The sequence below is a fragment of the Falco cherrug genome, assembly GCF_023634085.1.
Source record: "Falco cherrug isolate bFalChe1 chromosome W unlocalized genomic scaffold, bFalChe1.pri SUPER_W_unloc_1, whole genome shotgun sequence".
In the NCBI taxonomy this organism is placed as follows: Eukaryota; Metazoa; Chordata; class Aves; order Falconiformes; family Falconidae; genus Falco; species Falco cherrug.
In genome coordinates, this window is record NW_026599288.1 from 5167229 (window position 1) to 5187379 (window position 20151).

General features: G+C 41.5%; 2 protein-coding genes across 2 annotated transcripts in view; both read left to right on the top strand.

The window, feature by feature from the left end:
* Nucleotides 1-20151, top strand: part of LOC129734868 (uncharacterized) — an 806097-nt gene that overhangs the window by 633605 nt on the left and 152341 nt on the right. The gene's annotated exons all lie outside the window — the stretch shown is intronic.
* Nucleotides 13884-19159, top strand: LOC129734957 (protein NYNRIN-like). Its single transcript, XM_055700368.1, is given in 3 exon segments — nucleotides 13884-14310; nucleotides 14449-17596; nucleotides 19081-19159. Coding segments are annotated over 3 exon segments (3654 nt in total).

The window sequence follows — 20151 nt, forward strand, 5'->3', positions numbered from 1 at the left end:
ATCTTAATAAACAATACCCTAGTCCATAGTTTCTCACACTGCTCTGCAGGTTACACAAGCCTGCCTCTGCAGCAGCACTTCTGTTTTAACTCTTTCTTACCCTGAATGCAAATCTGCTACTTGTTGCTTTAAGTCTGTGTTATTACATATCAGGCCTTTGCAGGCAAACAGAAAACATCCTGCCATGCATCCCAGCATGATTCAATCGCACCTTCGAGGGGGTACGGGGGTTTGTACAAACTCACCCCAACACTTTCACAAGGTCTTTGATTCTCCACCCACCCCCGTCTCAGGTTTTACATACATCAGTACAAGTTTTTATCTTACAACGTGTTTCATTCTGGTTGCTCCACAGAAGGAACCGCAACCTGAGCTTTTAAACACAAAAATTTCAACAAGAACATCTTTCTAGTTTAGGTCTTAGGGTTTTTTTCCTATCCTTTTCTAGAGCCATAATCAAAGATCAGGTGATGTTAATCCCGCACTCTTTCTAGTGCTAGTACCATAGGATCCCGAGGGGGTACTAGTCCACAGTCCTTTTGCCACTCAGGTTTGTCCTGGAGGACGAAGAACATGTCTGCATACGATACTTCGTCCCATTTTCCCTCTCTCCTCAGAAACATTAATTGCAGGAGAGTGTTATAATCAAACATTCCTCCCTCCTGAGGCCATTTCGCATCACTCTAATTTATACAAAGGCCACCACTGATTACAATATTTAACCAATTTCCTTCTATTTTCGGTGCCACCCTGTCCTACGATATCTCTCCAATGTTTTAATATACAACCCAAGGGCGATTTTTCACAGGGCTTACTCCATCCGTTTCCTGTTTTGCAATTTTAATTACTTTGTTTTTCTCCGGCCGCCTTAGCCACCCAAGGTCGGAAACGCGGATAGAGCTCCTTACTCGTTTTGCACTCAAATGCGTGTCTCAAGCACTCTTGCACTCACACTCAGTCAAAATAATTAAGCTATACACGGAAAATCAAAATGCGCATCTCAATCACACCATTCACACTCTCCGGGCAGCCCTCAGTCACACAAGCAGTATGTTATACGGTACCGTGCACTTATGTACAACTTTTAGGAACACTGACAGTTCACAAAGTATGCATTTCAATGAACAATTGCCAAAAAAAACCCAAACAACAAACAAAAAAACCAATTTTTCCTGGTCTTAAGCAGAGTGTTAAGTTTTCCACTATTTGCCAAAAATTACCAGAATATTATTATTTTTCAACATGCATTTCATAACTCCAAGTTTTGAACATGTAATCAAGACGACACATAGAACAAACAAGACACAGAGCGCTATTTCAGTTGTTACATTCTAGGAATTCCCCAATTCTTAAGACAACCTAAAGGAAGTCTTTAGCTTCCCCCTTTTTTTTTTTTCTTCTTTTTTTTTTTTTTTCTACGCAAAAGTTTCCCTTTTACTTTTGCTGTGAGGTCCCTCTTGTTCCTGTGAGATTCCGCCTTATTCCGTCCCGCCCCCCGCTTTCCGTCACGAGGCCTCCGGGTTTTTAGGAATGGCAGTAACCTCGGGTTTGCTCGATCTGCCCTCAAGATCGCTAGCGGCCACCCCTTGGTCAGCAAACCCCCTCCCAAGGTACCTTTCCTCCTGGGGACTACGCTGCGCGCCGGACGTCTCCGTGCATCTCACCAGCCGCCCCGTTACTAAACATACCGTTTTATCCGTGGATCCAGGGGTTTCTCTTCTGCTCCCGGGTGAACAGCTGAGAAGAGGAGGCTCCTCCGAGGAAATCTCCCGGGGCGCGCCTAGGAGCGTCCGCTCCGCAGCTGGTCCCTCAGCCGAGCAGAAATCCTCCTGCCTGGCTCGCCAAAACTGACGTGCGGAATTAGACTCTATAACTCGAAAGTTATAAAGTAGGTATGTTTATTGTGCGCAGATGCACGGGGGATCGCTCCTCCACAAGCGTGCATACCCGAAGTGCGAACCATCTCACATTTATACAATGAAACAAATGAATATTCAATTAACGCCTATACATATTCGTTACCTAAACTCCGCTTCGTATGTTAATTAGCTTATCAGTCCGTTTCCTGGAATGTGGTGGTCTTGCAGGTTTGTAGGTGATTCATGTTCTTGTGACCATCCGACCATCCGATCTTCTCCAGCAAGGAGACTTAGCACTCCCTCCCTCTAGAGAGCCTTGGAATGTCTCTCATCCTTTTCTCATTCTTTTTTAAATAGCCCCTTTGTTAGAGGAAGAAGGGCAGGCATCTCCTCAAAACTGTAGGCGTCTCCTCAAAGCTGTGTGCCTATGTGACCAGACACCGCACCCATGACTAGTCACCATTGCCACATTCCTGAGCAGACATATACAATCACAGTCGGTGTCCATTGTCCCCATTTCACACTATTTCTCCATATCATTGGGAATACTATAAATAAATCACAGTAGTACTTTTTGTTTGTGTGAAGATTTGCAAAACAAGTTTTGATTTGGGGTTTTTCTTACTTGTTCTGGATCTAGATTCCTTCTTTAAAATGATCTATTCTGGAATACATCTAGGAAGCCAGCAACTGGCAGAATGTGATTAGGATTTCAGGAGTCACAGTCACAAATCTTATAAAAAATCATTCAGATCCTAAGTTTAATCTTCATTGTATTTACTCTTTAGCTGAAACAGTCTTCCATAAATTTTACAAAAACTACATGGAACAATGTATAGAATTATAAAGAACTAGCTAGAAAAACAACAACAAAAAGATGGTTATTAAAGGTAATATGCACTGACTTTCCAGTAAAATAAATGGAAATAAATTGTTTTATTTTATCTCTTAAAATAATGAATAACTGAATCGAAGCTTTCCATTTAAGAAGTCTCAGGTGGTTTTTATGCTAAAAAGCTTAACAAACTGTTTCAGAATTTGCCAAATTACATCCATCTGCATAAACTAATGAAATATAAATGATCATTTCCAGTAGTTCTTAAGAGATTTTAATTCCAAAGTTGGTATATTAAGCATTCTTCACAATCTAATTCAGGTCTTATCTTTCATCTCACTGTGTTACCGAAATCTCGGAATGAAGAACTTATCAACACCAATGTGATGTAGATAAGCAGACACTTCTTTATTAACGGCCGGGTGCATGAGCGAGTCGTTCACGATCAACGCACACCAAGCTTCAAAATCAGATACCATATATAAAACTTATTCATACATATTCTTTAAGTATTCATACATAATCATAATATTTCCCATAAATCATTAACATATTCTCCTCCCATATCCGATTCTGCGCAGTAGAGCTTAGAAAGGTCTAGAAATGGGTCTGGGGTACGATTTGGGTAGGTGGTATATGAGTCGGTGGTCGCGATCTCCCCCTGCCGGAATTACCTTTTACTAAAGTTCACGGTTTCTTGGCAGGCAACTACAAACTGTTCCAGTCGACTCTTCCCAATTTCCATTAATCTCGTATTCTGACATCTCAATACACTTTCTATATACAGAAGACTGGTCAGATACAAAAAAACCTTTCAAACCCTAAATTATTACTTAAGTTTCAACAATGATTCCAGCCCATTCTTCTGGCCTTAGTACAAGATGTACAGAGGGTCTCCTAACAACTTTTACTAAATAATCATAAATTTCTTCAAAATATATTTTTATCCTCCTATATTTCTATTCTATAAAATAACTCTACAAAATCAAATAATCAAACAAATAAAATCAATCAATCTTAACTTTTTAACAAATCAACAACAACTGTACATTGGAAAACAGTGGTTTACGCCTAACGCATGCTGAAACTGCAGATTTCTCTACATGCTATAAGCAATGCCAGCCTCAGCTCCTGGGGACTTCCATGCTATCTGCATGCTACATTGCCTTTTGAAGGAGTCTGTTTTCTCAGTTAATGACGTTGCACGGCTTTTATTTTTGGCAAGGCTTTTTCAGTAGAGGGACATGATGTGAAATAGAATAACCTGATGAAATACAATAAGTTAATAATAGTGTTGTATGCAGAGCACCTTTCATCATGACAGATCTCAAAGAGTTTTACAAACTGTACATATAAAAATCATTCTTTACCCACCACTGAAATGCAGTTACAGCTGGAGAAGACTAGGGTAACCATACCATGCCAGGAATAACAGATTTTTTGAGGAACGGAAGTTAAGAAAAATGTCTTCATATGAAACAATAAGGGAATATTTAGGGAGGTCGGATCTAATTACTAGCATTTGCATTTGGTCAACGTGTTTAAAGGATTTCTTGTAAATACATGAATCAGTAACAGGGATATGAATATCCATAAATATTTAATTTGTCACAAGTTCTTATGACTTCATATTGCCTTTTCTCAGAAATAGCACTTTAAGCAGCAGGAAAAAAATCTATTTAAGGATTATTTCAACATTTACTCAGAGGAGAAAATGCCATTTAGTCACTAAAAGCTGTCTTCAAAATGCTTACATTCTCTTCCAAAGTACTGGACAACTCTACCATCTGGCGTAATTCAAACGAAAAGGTATTTTACATATGTCTGGGTAGAAAGCTGTCACATCAGAGTCTGAGTCAGGGTGTCATTCTGTGCAATACAGTGCTAGCAGTGGCAAAACTGATGTTATATTTACTCTCAATGGTTTGTGATACATATGCATACATTGATAGTGTGAAGGTCAAAGCCAATGGAACGGTGAGCTATAAGCATTTACAGAATAGATTTGTCACCCTTGATTTCAAAAATATTATTAAATTGCCATAAGTCATCCAAGCCATGTTAATTAACTGTGTATGTTCTCCCAGCCTTTACTAGTTGCAAAGTCATTGAAAAAAACTTTTTCCTTTGCAGCTTAAGTCCATTTGCTGTGGGCTAACAGCACTCCCTATCAGTGGGTTCATTTGATGCACTGGACACATTGTAGCTTGATCATGTGCTCTTGCTGCAAAGAATTATTGAAAAAAACCTGATCATATGAGGATAGTTAGGGAGAGATAGAAGGATCATAGCATTCTCTGTTTATTGATACTTACTGCATCATGGAAATCAGCATCAGTGATTTGTATGATACCGTATATAGAGTAAATCTATCCAGATATGAGAGGAATTTGTTCATTGCTTCTCAAAAACTTGGAAAATTAATGTAAATTGACTTGGAAGTGCATAAGCACATGATTAGAGTATTCACTACCTGAAATGTTATAAATTAAGAGTAACAGTTAATGGCAATAAGCCAAGCTAGTGGTGAGTGATCCATACAGTGTCATAGGGATTAGTCTCATTGCATGTCAATATTGATTCAATGGAAGAGGATAGTAAAACTACAGTAATTAAGTTTCCAGATGATAGAAAACAGGGAAGTAAAGTAAACATGAAGGAGGCTGGGAGTAATAATAAAGTCTACACTGAGAGATAAGGAATATGGGTTGGAGGTATTAAACTCTGATTCAGCCTGAAAAAATGCAACCTAATATAACTAGATAATCTAAAATTTCTGGAAATTGGCAAAACTGAAAGGTTGGACAGCAGTTTAGATATGTGTAATGTGATCTAGTGCCTAAATAAAATGTTTCAGGGCTACACACTCAGAGAACAACAAAAGGCAGTAAGGGGCAGCAGGGGCTGAGTCACAAGTCAGGTTGAAAAACTAAATCTATGTGCAGGTCTAACGAGAGCTGACTGTGCTGGGTAATAGCCATCTAGCATGCTTGAATTTGATATGATCTGAAAAGTGAAAACCATCACTCCTGTGGATTTTTTACCACTGCTATAAGAAAATTCTTCCATCCCCTCCCTACTCGAGGCCTCACTTTAATTTCTATCTCACTGATATCATAAAAATTACCTTCACATTATGATTGTAAACCTGTTCCTCATATCTCAGAGTTTACTCTTCAGCTCCTTCCAATCTTCCATTCTGGGAAAAAGCCCTATAGACTATAAAAAAAAGGAAATAAATCTTTTTCATAGAATATTTTTTGCCAACTCCACAGAATTCCCCAGCTTGAAAAAGCTCCCAGCAAAGACAATACTGGGAGGGGAAACATGCAGTAATTAAGGATTTAGTCTATGATCAGGAAGACTTCGATTCATACCATACTCAAGCCCAGATCACCTATTTGATCACAACATTGCTCTGTCTCTCAGTTTTCACCATTAAGTTGGATTTAATAGTCCCTCTCTACATCACAGCAGTCATGTGAGAACAAATATGCTACAGATGGTAAAGTACTCGGAGTTCTGAGGGCCAGAGTTATGTCCATGTATCTGTCTTTGGAGTAATTTGAAATTGAATGGACAAAGCTTTCACGGAACATGCTAGACACAGTTGCCTAACTTACAGCACATTTTATTCAATTAATTTAATTTCCATTATGTTCATGAATTGTCCATGAGTGGTTTAGGAACACAAGAATTCCCACCCCACCAGGAGGAGATTTTAATAGAAGGCAGGCATTGTGGCACTGCAGCAGGGAAAGCAATGCAGTGCACAGCTTCCTCCAGCACCAGCCTCCCAATTCTCCCCTTTGTGCACAAGACTAACTTGCATGGTTAGTGTTTTTTGCACATATATTTAGTTCAGTTGATTGCATATAAAGTTCAATCTCAAATGTAATTTCCTGGAATATTTTCCCTTTTTTTAGTGTTTAGATGTCTCCAGGTATGCCCTGGGGCTTATTAGAGAGTTGAAGATCCCAGTGGGAAGGATGGGATGTTTTTCTCAGAAGAGAAACAAAAATGAGCCTATTACCATCAAGCTGTTGCAAATGGATGGAATTTAACAAATGTCATCCCACAACAAGAAGCATCTCAGCACCAGCCAGCCCACCTAATGCATTTTAGTAGTGATGTCCTGTGTGCGGTAATACTGTATGTTAACTATTACATTTATAAACTTGACCTGTTTTCTGAGACTAGACAGGATCTGTGTTTGAGTAGATTTGGGGCTTTGTATAAATATTTACAAACACAGTCCTGCTTTTTACCAGAGAATACTACGTCTGCATTTTTAATCTGGACCTTCTTTTTTCAGTAATAGACTTTCCATCTTTTCAAACACTCTGGTTTGACCAAAAGGCTTTTTGTTTTATATTAAATCTGTTTTCTTTAAACCAGTTATTCATCAGGAAAAGACTCATTCATAATCAAGATCACTTTCTTGTTATACAAAACTGCTAGTTGACCTTATCAACACGCTTATTGTTATTAACTAATTCTTACAACAAGTCTTGAGATCATTATCCTCTTACTGAGCAGCTAGGATGTGGAAGCAAAGGCAGACAGAATATGTGATTGTGGCCAGGCCACAAAGAAATCATTAGCAGAAGGCAGATTAAAATAATGATTCCTTGTCCAGTATTTAGACGATGCCTTTTCTTTGCTGACTTATTATCCTGTTGTTGTGTGCTAATGCAATACAGTGTTTCTTACAGCAATTGAGTTTTGGTTCAGTGTTTTAGAAGGACCTAACAACTATAATAATAGTGGCTGAACCCTCTTGGGTTTTGTGCAGAGGCCAAGAGAAGAACTGAAAGACAGATAAAGCACAGCGCTGGGAGGGGAGCATGGTTTTGATCCTCTGTAAGGTGAAGTTGCCCAAACAGATCACTACACAGTAGCTAAGATTTTCCAGTTTACTGTAAAAGAAACCATCATAGTTGTTTCAGAACCAGTGTAAATCTGTCTTGTTTTACAGAAATAATCCTAAATTGCCCCTCTCTAATTTGAATACTATTTTTTGTAGGAGAAATGGTGAATTCTTTTCTAAGAGAAATGGTGCAGAGAGATATTTGCAAAACTCTACAATGTGGTATATAATCCTTTTTTTTCAGTCTTTATAAAAAAAAAGAAACAGTTCTTGCACATTAGCAAAAACTTTTAGGTTTTGGCTACTTTTTCCTATTAAATATGCCTTGTCACTTACCTAGATTATGGAGTAATTGCTTGCACAACATCATCCTTTAAATAGGTCAGCCAAAACTCTATATCCAAATATACCCTAAGCATTGCTCAGATTTCACTTAGAGTTTTACAGTTGGGTTCTGACTCTATAATGGTCTGACTCAAAACTGTGGATACATCCAAATACCCTGAAGCAAGGGTATTGCAAATCCAGTCTGTCTGGCACAAGTCTTTCATTTTCAACTAAGGCTTCTTTTTTCTTCTCCTTTTTTCCCCCCTTCAATTAAAGCAAAAGCATGTTGTTATTTCATGAAATCTAGAAGAGATTATTTTCCAGGATGGGTGATATTCATATGTGAAAAATGAGAAAGCAATTAACTTGCAATGCATCTTGAGTGAAACTGACAGAGTAGAAATATTGACATTCAGTGCACATGTTTTGTAAAAAAAACCCTATTGTCCTCTCTGGGGGGCTTTATTTCTCCAACTTTTTAGGCAATGCTTCTTTGGCTCATAAATCAATATGGAGGAGGTACTAGTGCTTAAGCCTATGTTATTAGCTACAGTTGCAGAAGGATTATATGTGTAGTAGGATGGGCACCAAAGGTCTGGAAGACACCTCTCAGGACATTACAGTAGTTATGACTATTTGAGGTAAACACATGCTTATTGTTTCATTGTGACTAATATTTGGCTTTCCATCTTAAAAGCAGAGTCAGAACTCTAATTAATCTTGAACCATTACAGTGATAAATTTTCCAGAGGATATGTAAACTGAGACTGATTTTTCCATGGTTTCCTAAAGTATTCCATTTACTTTTTTTTTTAACTGTGTTGTTACCACAGGCAAATATAAGATGTGATCTCGGTATTAGTTATGTCTTGCCCTCCAGGATATAATTTTTTATAACTATCTTCAATTTAATGGAATTAATTTTCCTTTATAAGTCTACAAAATATAGGGTGTGCTCAGATGCATTAACATCTACATCTAGATTTGTGACTGAACCATCTGGAACAGCATACCAAAGCTTGATTTTGGCATACTGAAACTTGTCTTCTGGCTGCAGGTATTTATATTCCAGCATTTCTTTTCATTATAAAAATTAACTTCATATTTACAAATTATTCTGTGCATAATAAGGACAAAAGGGGTTTATAGATACTTTATTCTTCTGTTGTTGCCATTTAATCGTCTGTTGAGCACTTAAATTTGCTCTTACTGCATTGCTATCTCCCTCTGTCCTTCCTGCAGTGGTATAGCTTTGATGCCCCATTCATCTCACAAACACAGTTTTTCACATTGCCTCAGATCTCAGCTGCACTTTTTTCTCCAGTGCACCTCGATCCTTCCTTATCATTGCATCCCCCAGGCTGACATACATGGACTTGCTGAGGCGATCAACTCCGTGCTGGCACGTTCCTCAGCGGAGCGGAGGATCACGGTGTACAGGGAGGTTTCCTGAACCGGAGAAACGCCAGGGTCGCGGAGAAAGCCGCCGGGAACCAGCACCTGTCGCGAGAGCGGCTGACGAGGCTTGGGCAGGGTCAGGAGCAACCGTGCCCAACTCCCTCACCTGTAAAAGGCAGCCCCTAGGGAGTGCTAGTGACTAGGGTGAGCAAACAGATCACTTTTGTTTAGACTGATTTTCCAAGAATTGACTGCTTAGATCTGAAGTGTGGAATTCCAGAACCTGGAAGCCTCCCTAGGGTCTGAAGGTAGAGGAGGATGTCATAGGTGCAGGTGTGCCCATCTGGATGAACTCTTCAAGCAAGTAGTCATGTTACAAGAGGAGCTTAACAGGCAGTGCAGTATTCAGGCATCTGAGTGAGAGATAAATGTGTGATATTATGTGCTGTCACAAGCTCAGCAATAGCCTTGCCTTAAGCCTTTGCAAAGGCAAGGTAAGCTTGCTTCCAACTCTGGGCTGACAGACTCATCTAACTCACAAGACAAAAGAGACTGGAGTCTCATCTCTGCTCAGGGCAGGAAGAGGAATCTTCCCCTTCCCCCTGAAGTGCCCCTATGTAACAGATACAATGCCCTGTGGCTGGAGAATGAAGAGGGTGGAAGTAACAGGCGAGACCCAGGAAAGGCTGACTGTGCAAAATTGATCCAACCACCCACCTACATTAGAGCTGGTGACACCGGAGAAGTATGTAGGGTGATAGTAATGGAAGACTCCTTGCTGAAAGGCACCAAAGTGCCCATTTGTCATCCAGATAATGTCTCTAAAGTTTACTGCCTGCCAGGAGCTTGCATCTGTGATGTCACGGGGAAGCTGTCAAGCCGGGTAAAGCCTGTGGACTATCACCCATTCCTACTATTGCAAATAGGGTCAAATGATGCTGCAACGAGATGGCTCAGAAATGTCGAGACACCTTATATCCCTTGGAAAAATGTTAAAGGGATTGGGAGCACAGGTGGTGTTCTCCTCTGTCCTCCCAATCAGAGAAGGAGGTTTGAGGAAAAAGGAGACAAATTGAACAGGTGAATGACTGGCTGCATAGCCAGTACCATGCTCAAAGCCTTGGCTTCTATGATCTTGGGCATACCTTTGAGGAAACTGGGCTTGTTGACAGCTGATGGGGCTCAACTGACCAAGTGGGGCAAGAATGTCCTGAGCAACAAGCTAGCTGGACTTAGAATTTTAAACTAGATTGGGGGGGGGGGGGGGGGGAAGGGGGTAGATTTCTAAGCACTAGAGAAGACCCAGATGGCTGCTGAGACATTAGGAAGCAACAGGAAACACCTGTGAATTACCTCAAGGGAATTAGGGCAAACTCCTCTAACAAGGGGATATGGCTCATAGCCCAGCTGAAGTGCTTCTATACTGATGTATATAGCATGCAAAACAAACAGGAGGAGCTGGTAGCTGCTGCCCAGATGGAAAACTATGACCTATTTGCTATCACAGAAACTTGGTGGGATGAATTGCATGATTGGAGCACTACAACTGACAACTATAAGCTATTTGGAAGGGAAGAGCAAAGAAGGAGAGGTGGGGGAGTTGACTTCTATGCCAAAAATGGGATTGATTGTATAGAGCTATCCTTGAAGAAGAGCAATGTACAGGTTGAGAGTTTATGGGTGAAAATTAGAGACCAAGCCAACAAAGGAAACTTTGTGGTTGGTGTCTACTACAGGCCACCCAATCAAGGAGAGGAAGTTGATGAAGAGTTCTTTCTTCAACTGCAGGAAGCATCATGCTCGCAGGCCCTGATCCTGATAAAGGACATCAACCACCTGGACATCTGCTGGAAAAGCAGCACAGCAAACTGCAAGCAATTGAGGAAACTACTGGAGTGCATTGAGGACAACTTCCTAGTACAGGTGATTGAGAGCCCGACCAGAGGAGAGGCACTGCTGGACCTGTTGCTCGCTAATGCAAAAGAACTTATCAGAGAGGTCAAGATTGGAGGTAGCCTGGGGTTCAGTAATCATGCCCTGGTAGAATCCTCAATCTTGAGGGGTACAGGACTGGTAAAAAGCAGAGTCAGGACCCTAAACCTCAGAAAGGCAAACTTTTGTTTGTTTAGGGTGCTAGTGCATGGGATCCCTTGGGAAACTGCCCTCAGAGATAAAGGAGTGAACAAGAGCTGGGAGAGATTTAAAGATATTTTTCTTAGGGCACAAGAGCTCTCAGTCCTGACATGCAAGAAGTTGGGCAGGGGAGGCAAGAGGCCAGCTTGGCTAAGTCAAGACCTCTTAGCCAAATTAAAACACAAAACCAAAATGCATAGGCAGTGGAGGCAGGGATACACATGCTGGGGAGATTATAGGGATGTGGCCTGGGAGTGCAGGGAGGGGATCAGGAAAGACAAGTCGCAGCTGGAGCTGAACTTGGCTAGGGATGTAAAAAATAATAAGAAGGGCTTCTTCAGGTACATAGGACAACAAAGAAAGATGAAAGAAACTGTACCCACCCCACCCCCCGATGAACAAAATGGGAGACCTGGCTGCAACCAACATGGAGAAGGAAATATTTGCCTCAGTCTTCACCAACAAGTGGTCTATCCACACTGCCCAACTCATGGAATCCAAAGGCAGGGACTGGGAGAATGAAGTAACGCCCACCGTAGGAGAAGATCATGTTTGAGACCATCTAAGGAACTTGAATGTGCACAAGTCCATGGGCCCTGATGAGATGCATCTGAGGGTCCTGAGGGAACTGGCAGATGAAGTGGCTAAGCCACTATCCATCATATTTGAGAAGTCGTGGCAGACTGGTGAAGTTCCCAGTGAATGGAAAAGTGGAAACATAACCCCCATTTTTAAAAAGGGAAAAAAGGAAGACCCAGGGAACTACTGACCTGTCAGCCTCACCTCTGTGCCTGGCAAGATCATGGAGAAGATCCTCCTGGAAACTATGCTAAGGGACATGGAAAACAGAGAGGTGATTAGTGACAGCCAACATGGTTTCCCTAAGGGCAAATTGTGCCTGACAAACTTGGTGGCCTTCTATGATGGGGTTACAGCACTGGTGGATAAGGGAAGAGTGACTGATGTCATCTACCTGGACTTGTGCAAAGCATTTGATACTGTCCTGCACAACATCCTTGTCTCTAAACTGGAGAGACATGGATTTGACAGGTGGACCACTTGGTGGATAAGGAATCAGCTGGATGATTGTACTCAGAGTTGTGGTCAATGGCTTAATGTCTGAGTGGAGATCAGTGATGAGTGGTGTCTCTCAAGGGTCCTTATTGGGACCGGTATTATTTAACATCTTTGTCGAAGATGTGGACAGTGGGATTGAGCGCACCCTCGGCAAGTTTGCAGTTGACACTAAGCTGAGTGGTGTGGTTGATACTCTAGAGGGAAGGGGTGCCATCCAGAGCGACCTTGACAGGCCTGTGCGAACCTCATGAAGTTCAACAAGGCCAAGTGCAAGGTCCTGCACTTGGGTTGGGGCAATCCCAAAGACTGATACAGGCTGGGAGGTGAGTGGATTGAGAGCAGCCCTGCAGAGAAGGACTTGGGGGTATTGGTGGATGAAAAACTGAACATAAGCCAGCAATGTGTGCTCACAGTCCAGAAAGCAAATTGTATCCTGGGCTGCATCAAAAGAAGTGTGGCCAGCAGGTCGAGGGAGGTGACTCTCCCTTTCTACTCTGCTCTCGTGAGACCTCACCTGGATTACTATTTTCAGCTCTGGGGCCCCCAGCACAAGAAAGACATGGACCTGCTTGAGCGGGTCCAGAGGAGGGCCACAAAGATGATCAGGGGGCTGGAACACCTCCCCTATGAGGACAGGCTGAGAGCATTGGGGTTGTTTAGCCTAGAGGAGAGAAGGCTCCAGGGAGACCTTATAGCTTCCTTCTGGTACCTAAAGGTGGTCTACAGGAAAGATGAGGGACTCTATCAGAGAGTGTAGTGATACAATGAGAGGTAACAGTTTTAAACTGAAAGAGGGTAATTTAGATTAGGTTAGAAATAAATTCTTTACTGTGAAGATGGTGAGACACTGGAACAGGTTGCCCAGAGAAGTTGTGGATGCCCCATCCCTGGAAATGTTCAAGGCCAGGTTGAATGGAGCTTTGAGCAACCTGATCTTTTGGAAGGTGTCCCTGCCCATGGCAAGGGGGTTGGAACTAGATGATCTTTAAAGGTCCCTTCTAACCCAAACCATTCTATGATGGCTAGAGTGACAGCTTTGTTTCTGTCAAGAGTAGTATGAAATAAAAATTAAAAAAAAGTATTATCCCAAGCTGGTCAAGTTCCGTTCACGGGCGCTGATCTGAGAGAATGGAAAGAGGCTGCCCGAGAATACCGTAATGATCCGATAAAGACGGCACAGAATTTTAAATTTCTAATAAAACAGCACAATCCTGACTGGAGTGATATACAATTATTATTAGATTGTTTGACTGAAACTGAAAAACAATTAGTCATAAAAACAGCGGGGGATCTCGCAAAGGAACATTATAATATAAAGGGAGATAATTATAGAGAATGGTTTCCTTTGTTGGACCCGGAATGGGACCCAAACCGAGCCGCTGAAATGGGAAGATTACAGGCATACCAGGAATGGATATTCAGAGGAATGGAGAAAGCAATTCCTAGAACAATAAATTGGGCAGCGTTATATGAGGTCAGACAGGGTCCTTCTGAAACACCTTCAGAATTCTTAGACAGAATAAGAGATGCAATGCGCCGGCACACGTCTCTGGACCCAAATTCGGAGGTAGGCGCACAGCAACTAATATCCCTCTTTTTAGGACAATCACAGGGGGATATTAGGCGCAAGTTGCAAAAATTGAGACCTCCTGAAAATAGAGACTTGGAAAAATTAGTAGAGGAAGCATGGAGAATATTTAGTAATCGAGAAGAAGGTTACAAGCAGGACCAAAAGAAAATATTAGCAGTAGTAAGAGAAAATGAGAATCAAAAATCTAAAGTTAAATCAAGGTGTGGGCTGACACCCCTGGGTAGGAATCAGTGTGCAATATGCAAAAGGACAGGACACTGGAAAAACGAATGCCCTGAACGCAGACATCAAGAAAACACTAAATGGCGCAATAATCAAGGGAAAACAATAGCTCACATGGAAGAAGAAAATTGACTAGCCGACCCATTAATAAAATTAAAATTAGGAGAAGAACAGGAGGAGGTGGAATTTTTAATAGACACAGGAGCCACCTATTAGGTTTTGAACCAGGCTTTAATGCCTTTGGGAAATGATTATGTTTCAGTAAAAGGTGCAACTGGCCAAACTGAAAAGGCTTATTTTTGTAAACCTTTAAAATATAAGTTGGGAAAACAGATGGGGATCCATAAATTCCTATTTATGCCAAATTCCCCAAAGGCCCTTCTTGGTAGGGACTTATTAGAACAATTGGAGGCAACAATCAAATTTAAAAAAGGGGAAGTTACTCTGGAGGTAAATAATCATCAATACATACAGGTTATGAGCCTATCCCTGGCCAATACTCCTATAAAAAGGGAAATTGATACCAGAATTATTGATCAGGTATATCCCGGAGTATGGGCAATTGACATACCGGGACGTGCCAAGAATGCATCACCTGTAATAGTAAAATTGAAGGAAGGACAGAGTGCGGTAAGAATTAAACAATACCCACTGAAAAGGGAAGATAGGGAAGGAATTCGTCCAAACATAGAGCGATTCATAGAACTAAAACTACTAAAAGAATGTGAGTCAGAATTTAACACACCTATCCTCCCAGTTAAAAAACCTGATGGGTCTTATAGGATAGTTCAAGATTTAAGGGCCATTAACAAAATAACAGAGGATCTGTATCCTGTAGTAGCTAACCCCTATACCTTACTAACCACCCTGACACCTGACCTAGCTTGGTTCACAGTTTTAGACTTAAAAGATGCCTTCTTTTGCCTCCCTCTCCATGAAGCCAGCCAAAGAATTTTTGCTTTTGAATGGGAAAATCCCAGAAGCGGTCGAAAGACCCAGCTCACATGGACGGTGTTGCCACAGGGGTTTAAAAATAGCCCCACAATTTTTGGAAACCAAATAGCAAAGGATTTGGAGTTATGGGAACCACCGTCAGAAGAAGGGAAAGTGTTACAATATGTAGACGATCTTCTTATTGCAACCAGAACCGAAGAATCTTGTATTATTTGGACTGTGAGTCTGCTGAACTTTCTGGGACTACAAGGATATCGAGTTTCTAAGAAGAAGGCACAGGTGGTGTTACAACAGGTCACATACCTGGGGTACGAGATCAGTGCCGGACAACAGGTCCTGGGGAAGGCCCGAAAAGAAGCCATATGCCAAGCCCCCCGACCACGAACTGTAAAGGAACTGCAGACATTTCTGGGAATGACAGGATGGTGCCGGCTTTGGATATGTAATTATGGCTTGCTTGTTAAACCATTATATTCCCTGATAGCAGCTAATCAGAAGGATCTTCAGTGGGATGCTGAATCAGACAGAGCTTTCCATGAACTGAAGAAAGCCTTGATGTCGGCACCAGCACTAGGCCTTCCTGATGTGAGTAAGCCATTTTTCCTATTTTCCCATGAGAAACAGGGAATGGCATTAGGAATACTGGCACAAGATTTGGGACCATACAGACGGGCAGTGGCATACTTCTCTAAACAGCTGGATGCCACTGCAAAAGGGTGGCCTGGTTGCCTGAGAGCAGTAGCAGCCGTCATCCTAAACATCCAAGAGGCCCGGAAGTTTACCCTGGGCCAGAAAATTACTGTCTTAGTATCCCACACAGTGTCTGCAGTCCTTGAAACAAAAGGGGGGCATTGGCTCTCCCCACAGAGATTCCTAAAATACCAGGCCATAATGGTGGAACAAGATGATGTTGAGATCGTGACTACAAACATCGTCAATCTGGCCTCATTTCTTAATGGGAATATTGGAGAATCAGTCGATCATGACTGTCTAGAAACAATCGAAGCCACTTATTCTAGTCGGACAGATCTCAAGGATGTTCCTATTAATGGAGCTGAACATTGGTTCACGGATGGGAGCAGCTATATGCTGAATGGAAAGCGACATTCCGGATATGCTGTTACAACCTCTGAAGAAGTGATAGAATCGGGGCCGCTACCGGCTGACACTTCGGCACAGAAGGCTGAAATCATAGCCCTTACTCGAGCTCTGGAGAGAGCTCGGGGAAAACCTATAAATATTTGGACTGATTCTAAATATGCCTTTGGAGTGGTACATGCTCATGGAGCAATATGGAAAGAAAGGGGACTGTTAAACTCCCAAGGAAAAATCATCAAACATGCGGAAGAAATTTTGAAACTCCTAAATGCGGTCCAGCTTCCTGAAAGGGTGGCAATTATGCACATTAAGGCACACCAGAAAGTGAGCACAGAATTGGAAAGAGGAAATGAACTGGCAGACAGGGAAGCAAAACAGGCGGCCAGAAAAGCAATCAAGGTAGAGGGTGCGCTAATACCCGATGGACAAATATCTCTAGAAGGTAAACCAGACTATACAAAAGAAGATCGCAAACTGATTTCTGACCTAGAGGGATCATATAATGAGGAAGGGTGGGCTATAATCTCACATGGGAGAATAGTGATTCCTTCCTACATGGTATGGTCAGTAGTCCGGGAAGAGCATAGAAAAAGGCACTGGGGGGCAGAAGCTCTATATAAGGATCTCACTAAAAACATAATAGCACGACATTTGTATACTACTATTAGACAAGTAACCCAACAATGTGATCTTTGTCTCCAGACTAATCCTAAGATTACCAAGGGGCCAAAGTTGGGAAAAATTGGGAGAGGAAATGTTCCTGGGCAACACTGGCAGATCGATTTCTGGGAACTTCCTAGAAAAGGGGGGTATCGATATTTATTGGTACTAACAGATACCTTTTCAGGTTGGCCAGAAGCCTTCCCATGCAGAACTGCTAAAGCCCGGGAAGTGACCAAAATACTACTCCAAGAGATAATACCTAGGTTTGGAGTCCCAGCGGTAATGTCCTCGGATAGAGGACCACATTTTGTGTCCAGAATAGTGCAACAGATCAGCCACCATCTAGGAATAGATTGGCAATTACATACCCCATACTGACCACAATCGAGTGGCCAGGTGGAAAAGATGAATCATCTAATCAAACAACAGATTGTCAAGTTAGGCCAAGAAACAAATCTAACTTGGCCCCAGTCTTTGCCATTAGCTCTTACACGAATTCGAACTAGACCGAGAGCAAAAGAGGGGCTTAGCCCATTTGAAATTTTATATGGACGACCCTATGGGGTACAAAAGGGGATGTCTTCACAGATTGGTGAAGAAACAATGACTTCCTATATGGTGGCACTCAACAAACAATTAATAAGAATTGAAAAGCATGTGATGGGAACACGCAGTAGGGGTCTGGATGGACCTGTTCACGATATACAACCAGGAGACTATGTATACGTTAAGTGTTTTGCAGATAAAACCCTGGAACCACAGTGGACCGGACCTTTTCAAGTCCTACTCACCACCTACACTGCAATCAAGGTTGAGGGACAGAATTCTTGGATTCACCATACCCGGATTAAGAAAGCCCCTGCAACTTCGTGGAAAGTAACCCCAGATAAAAAAAAACTGAAACTCAAATTTACTCGGACAAATGGGAACAATGTGGGTGGCAAGTAAGTGAACCTGAGCGGTTGCGGATCCACCATATGGGAAGGGCACCACAACAAACAATATAGAACAAAAGAGTCTGGGACTGAGCCAGTGGCCAGTCTTGCCCAACTTGTTATCAGTAAGCCCCAACTCAAATAAAGATATTTTTGATCAAAACAGATTTTATATGTATATATGATGAACGTTTAGATTCTTAAAATGATCAATAGTGGGTTTAAACCATTTGTGGTTTTTTGTACCCTCTCTCTTGCCTACAACCAAGAGCCTGATAATTGCCCTTGGAATCATGCCCAGAAAAAACACACTGGAATAATGGGAAAGGTGGACTCAAAGACGAAACTAGCTATGGTGTTTTTTTCTGAAAATGAGGTGTACCAAAGGAATCAATGGGATCGGGAGGATGTACACAAAGTCGACCGATTATGGGGAAAATTAGGAGATAGGATAAAAGTAGGGTGTCAAACATATAATGAAAAGGATAACACCAAGATTTCGGGAGACACCCTGATTAATGTCAGAAAGGTAGATAAGGAATTTACCCTTCTAAATACAACCATGTGCTTTAATTCACGGGAATGTTGGGCTCGGTTAAGGTAAAATTGTGCCATCTTTATAATATGCCTAGGAAAGGAATCCCCAAGAACAGCTCTGACTTATAAGATCAAAATAACAATCATGCTAACCACTGTTCCTACCACCACCACAGTTACAACAACCCCATTAACGCTTGATCTTAAATTAACTAAACCAGATCCAAAGATTTATACAATTGGACCATATGTAATCAGAAATACAGGTCAGCAACAAATGTTGTTTAACCCAGAATGGTCTCTTAAAAGAATAGAGTTAAAAATACAAGTCAATGTTTCTGATGTTAAGCCATCCTGTTCCCCCTTCTTACGAACCTCTTATGAGGGATGGACATCTTGGTTAAGACAAAGGGGAAATGTTTATCGAAACAGAATAGTGAGAGATGTAACTGGAATTTTGGGAACAGGACTCGGAGTATTAAATTCCATAGACTCAGAGGTGATAATGAATAAACTAGCCGCCACCACGGCCGATCTATCAAAACTACAACAACCACTATAATCTTCATTATTGGCATTAGGGGCACACCAATGGTTGATATCGAAGGTACTCCCCAGGTGGGAACAAATAAACATGGAAGATCATCAACTCATCACTAAGGCATTAGGCGGTTTACAGGATGACGTCGCCCTGGCTCTAAGTTGTATCCAAGCCCAAATGTGGATACAATCAATAGCTGCATCCATAATAAGAGAAGGAGAGGAAGGCATATTTCCTACGGAAATTCGAAAGATGGTTTGGGACAGTGCTACGGAGGTAGAAAGAAAACTCCAGTCATGGTGGAATATGGTGAACTTTATCTATGACCCCAACACACACACCATCACAGCTTTTGTATTAACCATACGTAATGCAGTAATAATTACCATACACCCCATTGTAGCCCTTGGAATTAACCATAATGGGGTGCTCCTATACCCTTTTGAACATAGAACATGGGCCAGAAAGATAGGCGACAAGTGGCAAACAGTAGATTTAGAATCTTGTATTATGCGAGAACAGCAGGGCTTCCTCTGTGAAAGCAATACTATAATGGCTCAGGATACTTGTTTAGATACAGATCAGAAAATATGTCATTTCGAGGCCCGACCAAATGCAAACTTGAAAACAGTAATTATATATGCAGGGAAGGGATGTGCATGTTTGAGAACTAAATGTAACACAATAACCATAGATGGGGAGGTAAAGGAGACTGCACAGTATTCAAATTATTGTATTTGTAATTTTACTACTATCACAGGATGCGATTTTAGTTACTCAGCCCCAGTAGTGTCTCATCAATTCTTAAAATCCAACTTTACCCCATCACAGATAATAATTCCTACCCCCATAGGACTAAATATAAGCAGTATAAAAGAACTATTAAAACATGCAGATTTACAACGTATACTGGAAGAAACCAAAGAAAAGGGACACGAAACTCTTCTTATGATCCATCATGATGTAGAGGGGATCAAGAAAGTTTTAAAAAAGGTAGAACAGGATGGAAACCATAATTGGTGGGATACTCTCTTTGGCTGGTCACCCTCTGCAACAGGAATTCTTAACACTCTGGTACACCCCATTGTGATCTTATTGATCAGTTTAGGAA